The sequence below is a fragment of the Copidosoma floridanum genome, unplaced genomic scaffold, assembly GCF_036245765.1.
Source record: "Copidosoma floridanum isolate Cflo_tuat_1 unplaced genomic scaffold, Cflo_Japanese_pri ptg000006l, whole genome shotgun sequence".
In the NCBI taxonomy this organism is placed as follows: Eukaryota; Metazoa; Arthropoda; class Insecta; order Hymenoptera; family Encyrtidae; genus Copidosoma; species Copidosoma floridanum.
Genome location: NW_028321883.1, coordinates 14,041,142 through 14,063,884, shown reverse-complemented (window position 1 = coordinate 14,063,884; position 22,743 = coordinate 14,041,142). Strand labels below are relative to the sequence as shown.

Below are 22,743 nucleotides of genomic sequence, written 5' to 3'. Positions count from 1 at the left end.
GATGCTAACTATATTGTTTTATCAAAATTCCGTAAATATGCAACACAACGTATATTGTCATTAATAAAAGTGTACGCCCTAATTGTGTATTACAATCGAATCAGTACTTTTGTACCATTTATTTCATCGTGTTGCTTAATACGTTGGAAAATTGGGAGTTGGGCAGAGCTTTGAGATTATTTTTCATCTTGGAGCAAAGTGTTGATTCATTCTCGTTGTACTTTGCACCAAAAGAAAAAAAAAAAAAAAAAAAAAAAAAAAAAAAAAAAAGAAAAAGAAAGAAAAAAAACGTTATCGTCCTCATAAAACACACGATTATCGACGTTTAAGCCGTCGCGTTTGTGGAATAAACAAATTCGTGGCGTACAATCATGAAATATCCGTATGTAGATGGGGGAACGTACTCGAAAAATGCATACACATTATAAATATATCGAGTGAAAAGTGAACAACAAACGGTGGTCACGATGTACCGATGAGCCAATAATAATGGTAACAATGACGAAAGCCTTTGACCCACCGCTTTTGATAAGCAAAATAAACTTGGAGATAACAACACGAAAGTAACGAACAAGTGGTCCGCCAACGATGAAATATACTGTATACGGTTCTGATTGAGAAATATACCAAACGAAACCACATGTACACACAAAAACCCTCTCCGAGCTAAACGTAAATTTATATGTATCAACACTTTCCCACGTATATACGCACACATGCAAAACGATTTACAACGAGACTTGCTACGCGAAACGAGTCCCCGGTACAAGATTATTTGCCTATATATAGCCCGCGTGCCGAGGGCCGCAGCTCGCAATCCAGCTCGAGTACCCGATCGCCTCGTAACGATTTCCAGCCATCCGCGGATACGTTGTTTCGTTTCTTGCAATCACCGGTCGTGTCTGCTGCAGGTACAATATTCCCTCAGATAAAATGGACAGACACCGTAGCGTCGAACAGGTCATCGATGACAACGTGCCCGAGGACCAGCAAAAGTTCCTCAAGAGGGTCATCTACGGCGAGCACGTTCAGTAAGCCCCGATTTTTTTCTCGATAATTATTATCGACTCCCCCTTTTGTATACCGATAACCCACTTGGTCACCCCGACGTGCGCTCTTTTACGCGACAGGCCGATCGAGCTGCCGGCTTTCGAGGATGGGGTCCAGTGCGAGCTTAAGGGTTTCAAGATCGGTGGTGCTATCGAGGAGCAGTTGAGGCCCCCGAGGATCGTGCGGGTCGCCGTGATCCAGAACTCCATCGTCCTGCCGACGACGGAGCCGATTCGAGAGCAGCGCGACGCCATACACAAGAAGATCTGCAAGTACATCGAACACGCGGCCTCGTGCGGTGCCAATGTCGTCTGCATGCAGGAACTTTGGAGTGAGTTTCCTTCCTGCCCCACCCCCTTTGGCTATTGTTCGTTATTTATTGGCTTAACCATTCCGTTTTTACCGTTCGTTTCAACTTTTTTTTTTAATTGATCATGATACCGATTTATCTTACATTTTCATCAACGAGTGAAAAAGTTTTAGTTGTGATCCTTCATACTCGGCCCCAATCCAATTGTGGATCGTGTGATTTATTTTTCTCCGCTTGAGCGTGTTTTTATCGTGCAGTTTCATCTAAAATTGGCAAATCCTCTAATTCATCACTACAAATGAAATTAATTTAAAAAGGTACGCGAGTCGAAGAAAAAAAAGTGCAACCCTCGGTCCTTTGCAAATTATGTGAGGGGGGGTTTCAATTGGCTTTGAACAGTTGCGTAGAAAACCTGTCATCTTGGAGACTTAATTTGCGTCGTATGAATTGCAAAAAGCGTAGATGCACACGAGTTAAATGGCCATAGGAGTGGCTCGGATCATTATGATATTACATGTGTGTATACTTGAATAATACATGATCGAGGGAGCATAATGAATAAATGATACCGGTCGATGGAATGCAGGCACCGTTGCCATCTAGAATATTCCAGCATCGCACGCTTACGCAATAAACGTCCATTAATGATTCTTCGCACGCCATAGTGGTGGATTTTTTTTAATAATGCAAGATAGGCGTGATGGTTTTGGAGGAAAAAAACTACGATTACGTGAAGACATAATTTGCAGTACTGGTACGCATATATATTATTCTTCGATGCTACAATGTGTACTGTTTGCAACTTTTCGCGTTCATTGTTCAACTTTAAAAAGAATTAGAATGAATATAATTTATGACAATTAGTCGGTTTAAAAAAGATATATGTACTCACAGTGCATACGACGGAGATCGGCAAATGCTTTGAATTTTCTGCGATGAAGAAACCTCTTCGTCTCGAGAAAACGCAAGTGGAGAAAAATTTCTCTTTGCGCATATACAAGCAGAGAAAACAATTTTAATTTTACACTCAGCACTACGTATAATATCTCGTGCCCACTCACAAAATAATACAGGTGTTATCCACCATCGGGATGAATTTTTCAGCTGTCCCAAAAAAATGTACTTCTGAAAAAAAGCGTATATATTATATGTAGTTTAATCAAAGCAACAACAAAAAAAATATTCCAGCGATGCCAATGGCTTTCTGCACCCGCGAAAAGTATCCCTGGTGCGAGTTCGCCGAGGATGCAGTTTCAGGGCCCACGACGACCCTAATGTCCAAGCTGGCCCAGAAGCACGGCATCGTCATAATCTCGGCGATTTTGGAGCGAGAGGAGCTCAACTGCGACATCATCTGGAACACGTCGGTCGTCATCGACACGGACGGCCGCGTCCTCGGCAAGCAAAGGAAAAACCACATCCCCAGGAACGGCGACTTCAACGAGTCTACCTACTACATGGAGGGCAACCTCGGCCATCCGGTCTTCCAGACGCACTTTGGCAGGATCGGCGTCGTCACGTGCTACGGCCGCCACCACCCGTTGAACTGGCTCATGTACGCCCTCAACGGAGCCGAGGTGAGCGAAGAAAAAACAAAAACAAAAAAAAAAAAAAAAAAAAAAAGAAAATTCTGAAAAAACGCAGTACTTTTTCCTTTCCAGATCGTGTTCAATCCCTCGGCGATAATCGCGGAGCAGTTCGAGCCTCTGTGGCACATCGAGGCCCGCTGTGCGGCCATAACAAACTGCTACTTCACCTGCGCCATCAACCGCGTCGGCACCGAGGTCTACCCCAACGCGTTTACCTCCGGCGACGGTAAGCCAGCCCACAAGGAGCTGGGCGAGTTCTTCGGGTCCTCGTACATCACGGCTCCCGACGGCTCGCGCACCCCCAGCTTGAGTCGCACCGGCGACGGCGTCCTCCTCGCCGAGATCGACCTCAACCTGTGCAGGCAGATGCGCGATTCGAGGAACTTCCCGGTAAGCCGCGACTTTTGTCTCTTCGACTTCGCGCAAGTGGAAAATGTATATGTCAAACGGTTTTTCGTCGTTGCAGATGACCCGCCGGTTGGACCTTTACGCTCGGGAATTGAGCAAGGCTGCCCAGCCCAACTACGAGCCGCAGATCGTGGGTAGAAAATAAATCTCCGCGAGGCGGGTACAAAAACATCGTTGCTCGACAATGGTTGTCGTTGATTCCTTTTTTTCATCCAATTTTCTCGTTACTTGTTACAAGAGTAATATGTACTATTTTTATTTATTTTTTTTTTTTTACGAGTTTCTGATATCTGTTTTTTATTTCACACAAAACAAGTTGCAGATTCATGGAGATTTTATACGAAAGCATCGTAAATAAAAGCGATTGTTGCACGTTAAACCGAGTAAATGTACTTTGCACCTTTTCTCACGCTTCCTTCCTTACCTGTACAACTCGTAAAACGTTGTTTAAATTTTTTCGTTTGCCAAAACAACATGTTGTACTGTAATCATCTATTATCCGGTACACTAGAATAATCATCAACTATACAAAACACCAGGTAAATGAAAAATATACACAAAAACGATTATTAAAGTTAATCCAATCGAGTAACCACACACGGGTAAAAAAAATATCGGCAAGGATAAAATGAAAAAAGTAAAAAAAAAAAAAAAAGAATTTAATCAGCTACTTTCCTTTAGTCCCCCTCTCCATCTCATTTCAAACGCTTTTACGCGCACGAACGCACATTTTGCCGAAGCAGCTGATGTCGATGTCGTTGCATGTATACACACGCAACATACGTATACGTACATAACGTACACGCATGTATATACTTACACTCGACGTCTTTGGCGTTTGGACTTTAGCGTCGTCATTTTAAGTTGAGCCAAGCGACGAGACGCCACAAGATTTCCGGTCACAATTTTATTACTCCAACGAGCCCCGAATCATTACAAATATAAATATAAATTTTAAGGTAAGAGTTGATGATACGTTTTTGAGAACATTCAACGTGTGTGGATTAGCCGGTAAGTGCAGAGTTTTAGATTTACTTATTTAATATTGATTGCATTCGTATTTACAAAAAAAAAATATATCATTGTTTAATAAATCCAGTAATTAAAAGTGTTCACACGTCGATGCTATACATATTTTTTACCAACTTACTACAAAGTTATCAAATGAATCAATATTGAGACAAATTTATCCACTCAAACTCACGGCAGTATATTAATCGAGTGGCAAAAAAAAAAAAAAAAAAAAAACCACTCACTTGCATCTCTAATCTTATCGCGGCGAGAGCGCACGTAACATTTACAAAAGTAATTGCACTCGCGAGAATCATGATATCGGATTCGATGATTTAGCAAAACAAGCGCAGAAGCTGGCAAGAACCCGAGTCGAACGAATATTTAATAACACATGAACCAATACAGATGTATTGATTGTGACGATCTGGTTGAAGATACAGAGCCGAAAATGAGCCTGGAGTTGGACAAGTTGTCGCTGGAAGAGGTGCTGGATAAGGACCTCGCTCCGGAGCATAGGTCTTTCGTCAACAGGCTCCTCTACGGTCGTGAATTGGAGTAAGTGTATCATTTCTGGCGTTTAATTGTAATGTGGGACTACATTTTTTGTTTATTGCTTTAGGAAACTCGATATACCAACGTTGGACGGCGATGGCACAAGTTGTGAAGTTGCAGGCTGGAAAGTAGGCGGTTCTCGAGCGGAGCAACTTCGCCCCCCGCGAATCGTTCGAGTCGGTCTGATCCAAAACTCGATCGTCCTGCCAACAGATGCGCCGATCAAGGAGCAGCGCGATGCCATTTACAAAAAGATCACCAAATACATCGATCACGCAGCCAAGTGCGACGTCAACATCGTTTGTCTTCAGGAAGCTTGGAGTGAGATTTTTTTTTTTCCGTCCCTTTCATTTTAAAGATGACGAAATAATGATCGGTAATGCGGGTTTTTCTCAATCATAGCGATGCCCTTTGCCTTCTGTACTCGTGAAAAGTACCCCTGGAACGAGTTCGCGGAGGAGGCAGTAACGGGCCCGACGACCGAGTTGCTGTCGTCACTTGCCCTCAAGCACGGTATGGTCATAATATCGCCGATCCTCGAGCGCGACGGGATCCACGGCGAAACAGTATGGAACACGGTCGTGGTGATCGGTAGCGACGGTCGAGTGATCGGCAAGCACCGTAAAAATCACATACCCAGGGTAGGTGACTTCAACGAGTCAACCTATTACATGGAAGGAAATACCGGCCATCCGGTCTTTGACACCCCGTACGGGAAGATCGGTATTAATATTTGCTACGGGCGTCATCACCCGTTGAATTGGCTCATGTTCGGTATCAACGGAGCCGAAGTGCGTTGTTTTATTTATTGTAGTAAACACTCTGCGTATTCGAGTTTGAATGAGGAAACCAAAGTTTTTATTTTACGGTAAAATCGGCAGATCGTGTTCAACCCGTCGGCTACGGTAGGCAATTTGTCGGAACCACTGTGGCCAATAGAAGCGCGCAACGCGGCAATTGCCAACAGCTACTACACTTGTGCGATCAATCGAGTTGGGACGGAGATTTTCCCCAATGCTTTTACATCCGGGGATGGCAATCCAGCGCACAAGGAGTTTGGACAGTTTTACGGCAGCTCTTATGTGGCTGCTCCAGATGGTGCGAGAACGCGAGGCCTCAATCGTCACATGGACGGTTTACTCGTGGCCGAGTTGGATCTTAATCTTTGCAGACAGACAAAAGACTCCTGGGGATTCAGGGTTAGTACTTTACAGCGTCAAGGAACGTAGAAAACATTCGTCAAAGTTCACTTTTGTTCTTACAGATGACTCAGAGACTTGACATGTACGCCGAAAAATTAACGCAAGCTGCGCAGCCTGATTTCCAGCCGCAAGTTGTGAAAAAGTAGACAGTGCGCCCATATTTGTATCTAAAAATGAAAAGTTCAAATGAAAAATTATCAATTTACAGTTATAGTGTAAAAACATATTTATTTCATACATATCAAACGCGTGAAACGTCTATTAAACATAATGAGCTTTCTTACGAAAAAAGCAACGATTATGGTCATCCTTTGAACGGATTAAACAAACTTTATACAAGAGCTATCTAATTGACATTAAAAAACACACTAATCGCTAGCTGATGAGTTGAGCGTCGATGAACCGGTAGTTTGTTTTTGGTAAAGTAACGCATCCTGATAAGCCTTCTTCACTGCTTTTCTATCAGTAGGTTTTCGAGATTCGATCAATTTACCGTCATCCAATTCTTGCGACACCCCCAAAGGCTCTAATTTTTCACCAGGTAGCCATTGCCTGTGATGAAGAAAATATGTCGATATATTAAAGGAAAAACAAAAATTTGATGTACAACTCACTCGTGTCTACGTACCATGTTCTTTTGGTGTCGAAAAACAAAACAAGATGAACGAGATCTTTGTGATTATTCTTCAGTGCAAGTACATCTTCTGGGGGCGAAGGTATCGGCACACCCCTGTGCACTGTGCCCTTAGGAGTGTTGGGATCAATTATCAGAGCTGGATACCAAGGGTAACCTCGACACTTGGCCCAAACAAGCTGTAGAGGCGTCAACGAGCCGTTACTGTCAACCTCCATCTTATTGACGGTAGTCGCATTACTGACGAGTTTTGGCGTTGTGTGCTTAGTCTTGTTGGGCACGACCGTGACAACGCGTGGCACCTCGTCTTCTTCCATCTCGTCGTCTTCACGCTCCAGACTCGTGGACCGGCTAGTCGAACAACTGCTGCAACTCGACGACTGGCTGTCCCGCTCGCCCACGTCACTGTCCGTTCCTCCGCTCCGGTAAACCCGGAAACTATCGCTCTGTTTCTTCTGCTCATTTTCCGGGCTTGCACGGTGCAAAGGACCACGACTTTGACGAGCTTTGGCCTTCCGAGTGAAGAGCACGGCTGTCCGACGATTGACTCCACCACTGACTGCACCTAGAGCGCTACCGGTACCGCTTGTGTTTGCATTGCTTGCGTTTCCAGGGCTTATGCTGAGAGCACTCGATGACAATGTCTCTTTGTCGCCACTTTTTATGGGAAATGTATTCTTTATAAATATCGATTATTTTTGTAATCGTATCAAGTAGTACATACTCATGCTTACCTGACTGTTTCGGAGTCATTGCGGACGCGTGAGCTACGTTCACGTTTCCGTTTCGTACTCGTAACGTTTTGCTGCTGTGGTTGCTCAGCCTCATCTATGACGTGCTTTTCAACTGCATTGGAACCGTTAAACTCAGGATAGTTCTTTTTAGCCTGTTCAATAATAATACTGCCCTGCTCTCGCATTTTGACACCCGCGCGATAAAACATGGTATCCTTGCGATTGTAAGCAAGACAATTGCTTACCATTAAATTGAAATCACTTTCGAAAGCAGATATCGAGTCGTATTCTTGACTATCGATTTTAGCCTATGGAAAATTAAAAAGAAATTTATACATTGAAGACGTGTTTTAATATTTACTAAGGCACTAATGATAATAAACAAAGACCTCTATGGTTGAGAGATCCATGGGATGAGTGACAATGTCCAAATAATCGGGAACTTCCTCGATGTTGACTGGTTGACCAAATATGTCGTTTGGATCCCGCAATTTCAATAATTCGATCACTATTTTCAATAAGCTATCTAATGGTCTAAGTTCAAACCACATGCACTTTTCTTTCCTGTGTGTAAATAAAGTGTCAACTGATTAATGTATACATGCATCCAGGCTCATGAATAATGTCGTATAAATTGAAATTTACACTTTAAACAGTTCCTTCTTTAGTTTCTCACGTTTCCTCACCAACTCGCACAGTAGTCTTGCGCGCTCGAGATCCTGTCTAAGGCATTGCCAGTATTTCAACTGGTTACCAAGTTCTTCGCGCAACTCTGAATCTGGCGTCGGCGACGAAGAATCATTTAACGACGGTGGTGCCCGTGGATGTGGATGCGAACTTTGAAGTCGGCGCAATAATGGCACACCATTGCGGTATTGACGTTTTAACGTCCAATAGGCGATTAATCGCTGCATAAGCTGATTCTTTTTTGGTAATCCTTCAGCTAGGCTGCAGGAATGTTCAAAAAAGGAATTTTTGCTTTAAGATTGAGAGTCACAAAAACCACATTTCACTCGTCATTCAAGTCTGGCCAAACTTACCTAGCTATTTCACGAATACGCTCGGGTGGAATGGTTGGTATAGAGATAACTGGTGCACTGGAGCTTTTCTTGTTTGCGATAGCCCGCCTCCTAGCGTCAGTCGGATTCGTATTGGGTTGATAATCTGGTGGTGAATGTGTCTCGCAGTAGGCAGTCTTTTGAACCAACATGGGCTCGCCGTTGGTAGGTTGGACGGTTCGCATGCGCATGCAGAGTCCCGCCTGTTGGGCACAGGTAACGTGAAAAGCGGCATAACAATTGCTCTTGTGGCACTGAATGCAGGCACCGACATTCCGCCGTTTACAAACGCAACAGACGAGGCGCCAGCGAGCTGCTGGAATACTTTCAATACTGTCAATTGGTTCTAGAAACACTGTATTGGCGAATCTAACCTCGGGTATCCAGAGAGCACAAACTACATGCGCCCATGTACCCGATTGATCTGTCTGCTTGAACGCCCCACCTATGGAAAATAAATCAAGTAGAGTCGTTCTGGAAATTGATGAGTAAACTAGCAAGCAGTAATGGCGCAAATGACGCAATTACCTCGGTTAGGACAGAGAGCACAATCAACGGCCCTTGAAGGACTCTGGAGGCATCGTCTACAAAGCCATTGGCCTTCTGGAATGTAAGGAACTCCGTAACAGTCTTGATGCACAGCTAGATTACACATGTCGCAAAAGAGAATGGCATTGCTGTTTTGACATTCTCCGTCCATACAGATACAGCATACAGCATCTTCGTCAGCAGCTGTGCCAAGAGTAGCTATGCTACTACCACCGTTGCTCTGTTGTTGGAAGTAGGATTCTTTTTCTAATCGATCCATCAACAGCTCAAAAACGTCTGGTTCAAGATTTGGTAATCCAGAGGCTGCTCGTCTTTCATTAACTATGGCCAACCATGCCGAGTCCTCTTCATCTAAATCATACTCAACTTCTCCTGCATTAAAACATTTCGTTGTTAATAAGACACAGTGTTAATTTTTTAAGTGATTACACGTCTGTAAATAATTGTATTTTGTTTAAAAACTGCCATTTGTACCGTCTAGTTCTTCTCCACTGCGCTCCATAAACCTGACATATGAGTTGGGAAGGGCTTCGGCTTCCCCGATTTGTTTTTCATATCCATCAATTTCTTTGGCCACAGCAACTGGTAGGGAACTCAAGATAGCCTTATCTTCTTTTTCTCTATCGCTGATCGTGATAGTATTCTTGTGGGGAGAACTTTTCTCTTCCTCCACGCAACCATCCTGTGGAAGTATTGAAATACTTTCAGTGAACTGCAGTTTAACTGGTTTAGTTACATCCTCCTTCCAAGGTATCACCTAAGATATGAAAAAAAAAGCTTTAAATTCAACCAACCATCGTTTCTGTTTTACACCTTAAAGAAACACATTAGCAATTTTTGAGATCAAAAGTAACACCAGCACTTGAACCAAAACATCAACTCTATACCAAATTGAGCTTGCACTTTGTTGACACTCACCTCCAACGATTTTAAGCCCCTACAAACCATATAAAGAAATAGCTGATAGCACTACTTCTCTTCAACTTACCACAGCATATTTATTAGATTCTTGGACGGGTAAAGCGTCGACGCCAGTGGCGCCAGCTTTAGCAGCACCGGGACTTGCTTCTTTGGTCTCAATTTTCTGCTGCTGTTGATGCTGTTGCTGTTGTTGTTTGGATAACCTGCTGCGGTTCTTGCTTTTTTTCCTGCTCGAATGGCTAGGAGTCCTCATATTTTTACTCTTGCGGATGAGCGATCTACCGCTACCAGTCGAGGAGAGCACGAGCAAGCCAGGACGCCGATGATACCGCTGCTGTTTTTAACTAATCGACTACGACGATGACGTCGACGCCGACTTCTTGGTATAGTAGCAGTAGCAGACCGGCTCGGCGGTTGTAGATTGTCGTTATTTTGGACCTTCGTACCTTCGTTGCGATGAGAGAAAATGCAAGATCGTCGCGACCTCGAAGTTGTACGTACACTAGCTAGCTGATGAGACGATACCTTAAAGTACTAGCGAGAGCACAGACTTGATTAAATGTTGTTAACGCGTTGTTACGGTCATCGGGTTATCTATGAATCTATCCGAAAACCAGCGATGGGATATAGTTCCGGCCAGATTTGGGAATTCTCTAGGACCCAACCTCTCTGACGTGGGAAATCACTAGATCAAAAAAAATTTAGTACCGAAGGTGACGCGCGAGATTCAAATAAGGTCCAATAACACAAGCATCCATCACCTGATGACCCGGGGCGCTCACTGGCCACTCTTTTAAATAAATAATTATTGATAACACAAGCACCTATCACCTTTTGACCCAGCGCGCTTACTGGCAACTCTGTTAAATAAATTATTATTAGTAAATAACACAAGCGCCTATCACCTGATGATCCGGGGCGCTTACTGGCCACTCTGTTAAATAAATAATTATTGATAACACAAGCGCCTATCACCTGATGACCCGGGGCGCTTACTGGCCACTCTTTTAAATAAACAATTATTAATAAATAACACAAGCGCCTGTCACCTGATGACCCACGGCGCTTACTAGCCACTCTTTTAAATAAATAATTATTAATAACACACGCGCCTATCACCTAATAACCCGAGGCGCTTACTGGCCACTCTTTTAAATAAATAATTATTAGTAACACAAGCGCCTATCACCTGATGACCCGGGGCGCTTACTGGCCACTCTTTTAAATAAACAATTATTAATAAATAACACAAGCGCCTATCACCTGATGACCCACGGCGCTTACTAGCCACTCTTTTAAATAAATAATTATTAATAACACAAGCGCTTATCACCTAAATACCCGGGGCGCTTACTGGCCACTCTGTTAAATAATCAATTAATAATAACACAAGCGCCTATCACCTAATGACCCGGGGCGCTTACTAGCTACTATTGAATAATAAATTATCAAGTAATTACAAGAGCGCCAATTAAAAATATCTTTGTCGTACTAGATGGGCAATCAAAATTGTGATATAATTAATGTGTTATCGATCAACTTTTTATCATTTAATAGTGTTGCAAACAAGTGTCCTGGATCCTCAGGAAGAAGGTGCTTGACATACTTATGATTAATTATTTATTTACTAGATTTGCAATTAGCACCCCAGGTAATACGGTGATAGGCGCTTGTGTTATTTATTAATAATTATTTATTTAACAGTTTTGCCAGGAAGCGCCCCGGGTCATCAGGTGATAGGCGCTTGTGTTATTTATTAATAATTGTTTACTTAAAAAAGTGGCCAGTAAGCGCACCGGGTTATCAGGTGATAGGCGCTTGTGTTATTTATTAATAATTGTTTATTGAAAAAAGTGGCCAGTAAGCGCCCCGGGTCATCAGGTGATAGGCGCTTGTGTTATTTATTAATAATTGTTTACTTAAAAAAGTGGCCAGTAAGCGCACCGGGTTATCAGGTGATAGGCGCTTGTGTTATTTATTAATAATTGTTTATTTAAAAGAGTGGCCAGTAAGCGCCCCGGGTCATCAGGTGATAGGCGCTTGTGTTATTTATTAATAATTGTTTATTTAAAAGAGTGGCCAGTGAGCGCCCCGGGTCATCAGGTGATGGATGCTTGTGTTATTGGACCTTATTTGAATCTCGCGCGTCACCTTTGGTACTAATTTTTTTTTGATCTAGTGATTTCCCACGTCAGAGAGGTTGGGTCCTAGAGAATTCCCAAATCTGGCCGGAACTATATCCCATCGCTGCCGAAAACCTGAGGTCTCAGGTTAGGTTATTAAGTATAATATATATATTTCGGCGCGCGCTTGTGATTATATATATGGGTTATTTCACAAAAAATGCAATATTCCATAAACTCCATAAAGCCGTTTAAAAACGAAGGATCAAATTATTTTAAGTCACAACTTTTTTTAAACGGTTTAAACCAATTTTTCCTAAATATATTTATGACATCATGTCGAAAAATTTTTTGCGTAGCCGTAAGGTTGAAAAAACAGGCCAAAATATCATGACCGTACCGCGGAGCATTAAAAAATTTCATTTTTTGCGGCTTCTGGTGACAATTTAGAACTGAAAAAAAAATTTTGTTTTCAAGTTAGGGACGTTTTAGGGTGCCTGTACATGGGCGTCTTTATTATCGATGACAAACCGAAGAGATAACGATAGAAACGATGTGGGAGGGGGAAGGGGGAAGAGAGAAAAACAGAGGTTTTGTCAACGCATAGCCAAGGCATCGTTACTTTCAAAAATATCAGTGAACAAATACCTACTCGGTGGCTCGATTATAGAAATGCAGTTCCGCCGGTCTCCGGAGTTAAGCATCATTTGCTGCGGTTAGTACTTGGATGGGTGACCGTTCGGTGCTCTTCGTTTCGCCCGTGATGTGTTCGTTTCGAGGACCGGTTAACTGTATCTCTGTCGTCTTGACCAGCTTGAAGGTGCAGGAGTTAGTAATCCTTGTGTCTATACGTAGACACTTGGACCTAACTCTTGCCGACTTTTGTCTTTTTTTTTTTATTTTTACTTTAAGATAATGTTTATCAATGTCCTTGGCATTAAATACTTTTTTACGCATGTTAAGCGAGTTTTTAAGCATACAAATTGACGTTAAACGCGTATGGCCCAACTGAGGAACACCACAGGTGTGACATTATCAGTGGGTAATAAAAACATGGTATATGGCTTCTTTTTTTTTAAGGAAATATGGTCCTGATTTATTTTGTGTAGTTAAATTGAAAAAAAAACTTCTCTCTAGCTGGTTGGGGAAAACAAGCCTTGACGCATGCTTTTTTAAATTTTGCACGTTAGGTGTATTATTTGCGAAATATTTTATAGGTTTAGCTCTTTCTGGTTCTTATATTTTTGTAAAATTTTCTAATCTAACATTTTTTAAAAACATATATTAATTTATTTGTAAATGTAGCGACACATGTTGGTAGTACATCATGAATAATTTTTTCCTCGATATCTCACACAAAGACGTGTTTTATCGAATAGTGACAATAAATTTTATTTTTCTTGATACATCGTCAGCCTCACGAAGTTTTCGGATAACAATTCAAAATCGGTCAAGTTTTTTCTCGTTTTTTAGGCGCAACATATACAGTTTGTATGGCACTCGTAGTTCTATATTGTCTTATACTCATACATAAAAAAGTTACTTACCAATAATGATTTAGCCAAGTACTACATAAGAAATATACATTAAATAGATAAAAAGAATTACCTAACGTTTTTAGACACGACTGATTCACACAAGTGCCCTGTATTTTTGCCAGAGTAAAAAATGTAACCGCCACTTATAAAGACATGTAAATCAACTATCTGAAAAGATGGTGCTTAGATTTGGTTTGTAGTTTCGTGTACATACCAAAACCCGACAGTTTAAAATTTCGTCGAAGGGAAAAATGTTTCCAGCCCCAGGATTTGCACAATTCTGATAAATTGAAGTTATTTTTTTTTCAGAACCATCTTCATGTTTGAAAAATTAAAAACATTGAAAAACATTAATTAAATCCTTTTTTTGCTATATCTTTTAGTTTGGATTAATGGTGTGTGTGACTGTATAAGTAGTAAGAAAAAATGCAAGTCTCTTCGAAGTATAACTTTCTTATAACTTTAACTTTTATTCAAATTACAATCCTGATGTATACGTAAAGGCAATAAATATTTAAAAATAATTTAAAAATTTATTTCTGGAGAGTATAGTAAAAAGTTGACATAATTACATCAAGTTGTGAATACTACAGTTGTAGATCCTAAAAAAATACAAACTTTCGAAATTTTTGTATATTTTTTAAAAACTATTTTGATGCTCTGAAAAATGAAGGAAGTACTTTAGCAGGTCAAAAAATCAGTATTTTTGGCCACAGCTTATGTTTTAGATTTATGTATGGCTGCGGAAAATTTAAGATCCTGTGTTACATTTCGCAGAATACATATTTGAATTCAAAATGTGATTGTTACGGTCTGGACATTGATAATTCACACCTCGATTCACACAAATAGCCAAAAACCGAAGTATTAGTGCTCATATTGAATATAAAAAAAAATTTGTTTAAACTTCTACGATTATGATTATACTTTTCGTTTAGGTAAGAGTTTTTTTTTTAATGCACTACGTGGTACGGTTACATGATATACTTATGCTTATAGAACTTCTCCGCCTAGTACACATAGACGGCGGCGTGGTCAGAGTTAAAAGCTCGCACGTCGCCTTGTGTTTTGCCTTTTCGTTCAAGCCTCTTGTGTAGCAGTTCGCTTTTTTTTTTTTTTTTATAGATAATGTGGTTTCAAGTAAATATTAAAAAGTAAGTATCAAACAAAACTTTTTGTTTAACGCTAATTAAAATTTAATTAAAAATGACTATAACAGAGAAACTATGCAATAATTATACAATCCCAATATATCATTGATTAACTGTCGTTATTTTTAAAATTAAATTTAAAAAAATATCAGTTACTATAAATACACAAATTATTGCACAGTTAACTAGTTGCAAGTGCATACTAAAAATAGTGATCAGATATTTAACACTTTATTTGTAAATTCACATATGTTAATTATAAGAAATCGCTATGCTTAAAAATTTATCCAGAAGCAGAGGGATAAGATCTGATTTCACGTAAATAAAGAGGAAAAAAATGTTTATACATCCAAGTATGGAATGAAAATATTCACATAGTTGTTGCGCGCTTTTTAGGTAAGTCATTCGATAAAAAACGGCATATTTCAAAAGCTGATGTGGACAAAGACTCTTATTTAAGTTTATTCTTCCTTGGTAGGTGGGTAGGACAACTATAATTTTTTTATTAATAAAAAAAGTACCTTGTGCTTGCTCTGTTTGAGTGCAGGATAGTTAGTTTTTTTAAAAAGGTCCTCTGTCCACTTTTTTGACGGAAAAATTACTAACAAATCGCAGAATTAGCTATATATTTTGGCAATTGCTCCGCCATTTTAACAAAACAGCTTTTTTACATTTTTGCAAATAGTGACAAAACTCAAAAAACATTTTTAACAAAATTTTTACCAGAGAGAGAAAAGTATTACACAAATACCTACAGTTTGAGCTCAACAAAAGTTTATAAGACCATTTAAGTAGCTGTAATTAAATGCAAAAAAATGGCCATTTTAAGCGTTTTTTATTATTTATGAAAAAAGTTGTTGACCGATTGAGACGCATAACACCTCGTATTGTTTCTTTTTTTAAACGCTTCTACATACTATTATTTGTTTGTGCCAATTAATTTTTTCTCCCCACCGAAAATGGCAAAGAACGTGGTTTACGGACTTTTTTGACCTTCATCCCCGTATGTTCTGTTATAATTTACTTTGCCAAAATGTACTCAGCTATTTCTGCTATTTTTTTATAATTATCACGTCATGAAAGTGGACGAAGGATGTTTTCAATAAATTAACTAACTCGCCTGCACTGTATTGCCCATGAGGTACGAGTTCTCTTTTTTCTGCTGAAGATGCAGTGAACGTCCAAAAATAAAAAAATAAAAACAGAAAAAAAAACGATTAACTTTTTTTATTGACAAAATAATTATGGAGTTATAATTAAAGTTCGCTGTGAGTAAATTAATATTTCTAACAGTACTAGTTATGGTTATCGTGTTTTGCACGATCTGAGTTATTGTGATTACTTTTATCCAGTGAGCATACCACACTTCTACAGAAAAACACAATGTCTTTGGGTAATAAAATTGGGTCACAAAGTACAACGCTTATCATATTGACTACTTTTACTGATTATATTTTGTATTTCTCTTACTGAGACTATTGCTTAACTTATTTAAAATTTTTCTTAATCCATGACGGACTTTATTTCATAGAATGCTTGTAATAACTTTAATATTATACATGCGTAAGGTTGTTATTTACGTGGCTATTTTTAATGGGCTACAAAGCATGTAGTGGTTGTGTCAGTAATTGAATCATGTTTGAGATGTTTTTTTTTGTGCTCTCATAACTAGTTTAGCATATTTTTTTTCGTTCACTAATTTGAGACTTGTGTATTTGTTTCATACTCGTAGTTTTGTAGATGAAATTTTGAATTGGAAATTTGCTGGTTTTTTGTTATTACTGCTGGTACAAACATGTATTTAGATTTGCTCAATTATTTCGGCGATTTATAGTTAATGACTACGGTAAATTTTTCGTAATCATACCGCAGGGGTATTTGCTTAGGATTTTGCGGCTTTTTTTATGAAACTGATGCATTTTGCTTTCGTGAATACTTAGTTATTTCTTTCCTTAGAAATACGTTACATGTGTGTCAATGTATATTTTTCATTTATTGTTTAGTTTTATTTTAGTCTCGTTTTATAAACCAAAGTTTTGTTTTAGAACTTTCTGTGTAATTATGATTATCCGTCTGATAATCGATTAAGCCGAATTATACATTTTTTGTCTCTGATCGCGAAACTAGACCATTCTGTCTAACTGTTTTTGCTGTTAAGTTTATTAGTAGATGAAATTAGGATTTTCCATAAAAAGAGTAATTGATGGATTGCAGTTGAATACCCAATTAATCAAAATTTCCAAATGTAAGTTTATTTCTCATTGATTTAACTCGAAGTGTCATGATAATAATCTCTTTTAAATTTGCACATGTTACATATCTGTTCAAACATACTTGTCTCAAGCAGTTTAATAAAATGTATTAGCATAGGTGGAGCCTGCTAGTAAAAGAAATATCAATGTATTTGACGAAAAATCGACTGTTTTTATTTGTAGTTAAATTTGGTGAAGTGAATTAAGGTGGAATACTGAATGAGGATGGGTAATGGAAATTACAAATCTGTATTAAACAATAAGATTAAATGTAGTTGTCTATGTAATGAGTGCCTTAAAATTCAATAATCTTTTTGAAGAAAGTATTTTGTGAAAATGCAAGCACTAAAAAAGTAGTTATGAAACAACCGTAATATATGTACACTAAAGGCAGTGTAATTCGTGAATTGTATTACTTTAGTGCATGATTCCCTATCCTCTAACTGCTTCATATTCAAATGAGAGTGGAAGAAACGGGTTACATCGTTTGTATATCTGATAAAGTGTGATATTATGAGTCTATATATATATATGTATAAGGGAATAAGGTTAATTCCTATAAATTATATAATTCTAATAAAGTTATCGTTCGCCGAGCTAATGTCGGTAAGGATTTTTGTGAACTGCTACTGCAAGGCACAACACAAGGCGACGTGCGAGCTTTTCACTCTGACCACGCCGCCGTCTATGTGTACGAGGCGGAGAAGTTCTATAAGCATAAGTATATTATGTAACCGTACCACGTAGTGCATTAAAAAAAAAACTCTTACCTAAACGAAAAGTATAATCATAATCGTAGAAGTTTAAACAATTTTTTTTTTATATTCAATATGAGCACTATTACTTCGGTTTTTGGATATTTGTGTGAATTATTAATGTCCAGACCATAAAAATCACATTTTAGGTTTAAATATGTATTCTAAAACGTAACACAACAAGATCTACAATTTTCAATGACCATACATAAATCTAAAACATTAGGTGTGGCCAAAAATACTGATTTTTTGGTCTGCTAAAGTATTTTCTTCATTTTTCAGAGCATCAAAATAGTTTTTAAAAAATATACAAAAATATCAAAAGTTTGTATTTTTTTGAGATATACAACTGCTGTATTTACAACTTGATGTAATTATGTCAACTTTTTACTATACTCTCCAGAAATAAATTTTAAAATTATTTTCAAATATTTATTGCCTTTACGTATACATCAGGATTGTAATTTGAATATAAGTGAAAGATATAAAAAAGTTATACTTCAATGAGACTTGCATTTTTTCTTACTACTTATACAGTCACACACACCATTAATCCAAACTAAAAGATATAGCAAAAAAAGGATTTAATTAATGTTTTTCAATGTTTTTAATTTTTCAAACATGAAGATGGTTCTGAAAAAAAAATAACTTCAATTTATCAGAATTGTGCAAATCCTGGGGCTGGAAACATTTTTCCCTTCGACGAAATTTTAAACTGTCGGGTTTTGGTATGTACACGAAACTACAAACCAAATCTAAGCACCATCTTTTCAGATAGTTGATTTACATGTCTTTGTAAGTAGCGGTTACATTTTTTACTCTGGCAAAAATACAGGGCACTTGTGTGAATCAGTCGTGTCTAAAAACGTTAGGTAATTCTTTTTATCTATTTAATGTATATTTCTTATGTAGTACTTGGCTAAATCATTATTGGTAAGTAACTTTTTTATGTATGAGTATAAGACAATATAGAACTACGAGTGCCATACAAACTGTATATGTTGCGCCTAAAAAACGAGAAAAAACTTGACCGATTTTGAATTGTTATCCGAAAACTTCGTGAGGCTGACGATGTATCAAGAAAAATAAAATTTATTGTCACTATTCGATAAAACACGTCTTTGTGTGAGATATCGAGGAAAAAATTATTCATGATGTACTACCAACATGTGTCGCTACATTTACAAATAAATTAATATATGTTTTTAAAAAATGTTAGATTAGAAAATTTTACAAAAATATAAGAACCAGAAAGAGCTAAACCTATAAAATATTTCGCAAATAATACACCTAACGTGCAAAATTTAAAAAAGCATGCGTCAAGGCTTGTTTTCCCCAACCAGCTGGTGAGAAGTTTTTTTTTTAAATTTAACTACACAAAATAAATCAGGACCATATTTCCTTAAAAAAAAAGAAGCCATATACCATGTTTTTATTACCCACTGATAATGTCACACCTGTGGTGTTCCTCAGTTGGGCCATACGCGTTTAACGTCAATTTGTATGCTTAAAAACTCGCTTAACATGCGTAAAAAAGTATTTAATGCCAAGGACATTGATAAACATTATCTTAAAGTAAAAATAAAAAAAAAAAGACAAAAGTCGGCAAGAGTTAGGTCCAAGTGTCTACGTATAGACACAAGGATTACTAACTCCTGCACCTTCAAGCTGGTCAAGACGACAGAGATACAGTTAACCGGTCCTCGAAACGAACACATCACGGGCGAAACGAAGAGCACCGAACGGTCACCCATCCAAGTACTAACCGCAGCAAATGATGCTTCACTCCGGAGACCGGCGGAACTGCATTTCTATAATCGAGCCACCGAGTAGGTATTTGTTCACTGATATTTTTGAAAGTAACGATGCCTTGGCTATGCGTTGACAAAACCTCTGTTTTTCTCTCTTCCCCCTTCCCCCTCCCACATCGTTTCTATCGTTATCTCTTCGGTTCGTCATCGATAATTAGGGTGCCTGTACATGGGCGTCTTAATGTTTTAAGACTGTAAGCCAAACCTACGGCGGGTGATTCAATTCAAACTGACGTTAACTAAATATTGATATAATTTGTTTTAAACAAGATAATAGGCATCCTGTTTATAACAAAACTATGTTACGTGATTACATTATGATATTGGAAAGATATTTAGCCACCAAAACTAAAAAAAATTTTGTTAACGCTGAGTCGTTCAAAAGAGAGGTTATGTTGACAAAATTATTGTATTAACATGAATTGTAGAGACTTTTCAATTAATGCCTTAAAAAACGTTCTAACGTTATAATGTAATCAGGTTACATAGTTTTATGATGAATAAAGTGTCTATTTCCTTGTTTAAAACAACTTATATCGGTATTCAGTTAACATCAGTTTGAATGAATCACCCGCCATAGGTGTGGCTTACAGTCTAAAGACATTAAGACGCCCATGTACAGGCACCCTTATTTGAGAAGCCTGATGTGGCCACTTGTTTAGGACCCTTTAAGTTAAAAAAAAATTGCAAAAATTGATCAAAATACTCGATTTTTGCTCAGTAACTATTTCGTTCTTGCAAAACGGCAGAGTGTAAGCTTCTAAAAGTTTTTGGTATCTTTGCCTCTTACAGTATTGAAAGGCGGTTATTCATTGAGAATTTTGTTAGTAGCCCTGGAAAAGAGAATTCCTTGTTGAAATAATTTTCATAAAATTTTTGAGTCTCACTTATTAGTTAATTGTTACTCACCTAAAAGTTTGTTAAATATCTTCTGTATGTGTAGTAGACAGAACTTAATTTAATTTTTTTGCTTGAAAATTATTTTAAATGATTGAAGATCTAAAAACTTGTAATTTTTCAGAAAATACATGAGAATTTTTTCAATTCGCCTAGCTAATAACACTTTAATTTTGGTGCGGTATTGTAACAACCGTTACGTTACTAGGAGAAACATGCTATATTTTAAAAGTCAAGCTACTTATTTTCATGTCAAATAAAAATTAAAAAAAATCAAATATTTAAAAAGCGATACAGTAAAACGATTTGAAATATCGCGTAGTATATTTTTTACGGTATATATACGTTCAAAGTTTCGAAAACATCTATGAGAAAAAACTATGTGTGTTGAATGTCCTCTCAAACCCCATGATTCTCTATGCAATTCCAACGTAATAAACTGATGCGTTTAGTAAAATCAGTTGATTTTAATAAATTACTAATCACTTTAATTTATTTCTTACAATTTTTATGCAAAAAAAACTAACAACTTAGAGTGCCACAACTTTAAAAATTTCACAACTATTGTAGTTGTATTGCACAAGGATCATAAAGTACATACATGAGGCTTTTAACCGTCACGTGTTCTTATTATTTGATATTTCATAAATGTTACTAGCACGTTTTTAACGCGAAAACAATTATAAAGAAATAAATAGACCTTTAGGTTTAAGAGTACAGAGATATGGAGTTAAAGCACTTGGGGTCAAGGCTTAGGGGCTCAAGGGATTGGGAGTAGAAAGTTAAATTTGTTAATAATTTTTATTTATAAGCTATTCGAGTCATTTAAGTTATTAACAATTTTATCGAACGCAAATACCGTTCAAATGATTTATAAATTATTTTTTTTTTTTGTTATACCCAAGCGGAAATAATTTTGTTTGGTAAGTTGGTAATAATTATTTTTAAAATTAGTAGGAAATATAAAAAAATAATAACAGTTTCTTGTGGTATACGCCGAGTACAATAAATGTAGGCTGATTTGTATAACTAGTGTTTATTGATAATAAGTATAAGTGTTACATAAGTTCGGAGCTCATAAGTTTAAGCTGTAAGTGCGAAGCGGGTCAACGATAAACTGATCTCATCGCTCAACTTTGGCTCGCGTGAGAGTACAAACTCATCGTTTTTATATGTATATATGCGCAATATGATCAATACATCACAACTCTCCCACTTCTGTAATATCTAAACCAATACAATTTTGAAGAGCATCGAGGTACATGATAATAAACAGTTTATTTAATCATTTGGTCAATGTGACGCTTGTGAACTATGTTATCGCATGATTTAACTGTATGAGTTGAAGGAGAGTTCTGTTTAATCACTTTAGCTGCTATTCGCCTGCTAGCTCTGACACCATGGTTATCTATCATGACGTCATCTCCTACTGTTACGTTTACTTTGCGTTTGCCAGTACGATTAACTATTTACGAGCGCTGTTTTTCATCGACTTCTGCGGCTAAACTAGGTTTCAATACGTCAAGACGTGTTCTTAATTCACGCCCTAGCATGAGATACGCCGGACTCCTGCGCGTAGTACAATGTTCTATGCTACGGTAGTCGAACAAAAACATATTTACCGCAGTGTCTAGCTTCTCTCCCCCTTGAACTATTTTGCCTACCTTATTCTTAAAAGTTTGCACGAAGTTTTCGGCCGTTCCATTAGTCGCTGCGTGGTATGGAGGGGAGTACGTGTGTTTTACCCCATTTTTTTCTAAGAATTTATTGAATCCGGCGCTTTTAAACTGTGGACCTCCATCTGTGACGCAGTGCAGGGGCAATCCAAAACGTGTGAACAATTTTTGAAACTCTTCAACTAATCTATATGCCTTTGTGTTATTTTTAAAATTAATTATTTCAGGCCACTTTTAGTGCACGTCAATTATAATTAGGTACATGTTATTGTGGAATGGCCCTGCAAAGTCACAATGAATGCGGACCCAAGGGTGTGATGGCCAAGGCCATGTTGTCAACGGTGTGTGTGATGGTTTCTTTTGCTCTATCATGCATATTTTACATTCTTTTACCATGGATTCTATATCACGATCAATTCCCGGCCACCAGACCCTCGATCGCGCAAACATTTTTATCTTCACTATTCCTAGATGAGTAGCGTAAAGTTCTTTAAGGATTACATTCTACATGCATTTCGG

General features: G+C 38.1%; 3 protein-coding genes across 8 annotated transcripts; 2 read left to right on the top strand and 1 right to left on the bottom strand.

Moving 5' to 3' along the window:
- The first annotated feature begins 754 nt into the window (after positions 1–754).
- On the top strand, positions 755–3,736 carry LOC106642327 (beta-ureidopropionase-like). The gene is made up of 5 exons (XM_014357077.2): positions 755–1,031; positions 1,131–1,381; positions 2,549–2,937; positions 3,022–3,339; positions 3,416–3,736. Exons 1-5 carry the CDS (start codon positions 934–936, stop codon positions 3,500–3,502), a joined length of 1,143 nt encoding a protein of 380 aa, XP_014212563.2. The 5' UTR covers positions 755–933; the 3' UTR covers positions 3,503–3,736.
- A 446-nt stretch (positions 3,737–4,182) lies between these two features.
- Positions 4,183–6,329, top strand: LOC106642344 (beta-ureidopropionase pyd3). Of its 6 annotated transcripts, none has more exons than XM_014357101.3 (6): positions 4,183–4,316; positions 4,806–4,926; positions 4,991–5,244; positions 5,326–5,714; positions 5,805–6,122; positions 6,188–6,329. In XM_014357101.3, the coding sequence occupies exons 2-6, from the start codon at positions 4,820–4,822 to the stop codon at positions 6,269–6,271; spliced, it is 1,152 nt and encodes a 383-aa protein (XP_014212587.2). In that variant the 5' UTR covers positions 4,183–4,316; positions 4,806–4,819; the 3' UTR covers positions 6,272–6,329. The 6 variants fall into 6 exon arrangements, with proteins under 6 accessions (XP_014212587.2, XP_014212584.2, XP_014212583.2 ...); XM_014357098.3 differs by having other exon boundaries at positions 4,183–4,368; XM_014357097.3 differs by having other exon boundaries at positions 4,184–4,316; positions 4,777–4,926.
- Positions 6,330–6,369: 40 nt separating this feature from the next.
- On the bottom strand, positions 6,370–10,627 carry Br140 (bromodomain-containing protein 140). Its single transcript, XM_014357095.2, has 9 exons — positions 10,089–10,627; positions 9,575–9,857; positions 9,080–9,472; positions 8,534–8,996; positions 8,139–8,441; positions 7,883–8,057; positions 7,494–7,801; positions 6,754–7,416; positions 6,370–6,677 (listed from the first exon to the last, which is right to left on the bottom strand). The coding sequence occupies exons 1-9, from the start codon at positions 10,272–10,274 to the stop codon at positions 6,494–6,496; spliced, it is 2,958 nt and encodes a 985-aa protein (XP_014212581.2). The 5' UTR covers positions 10,275–10,627; the 3' UTR covers positions 6,370–6,493.
- Positions 10,628–22,743: the final 12,116 nt, after the last annotated feature.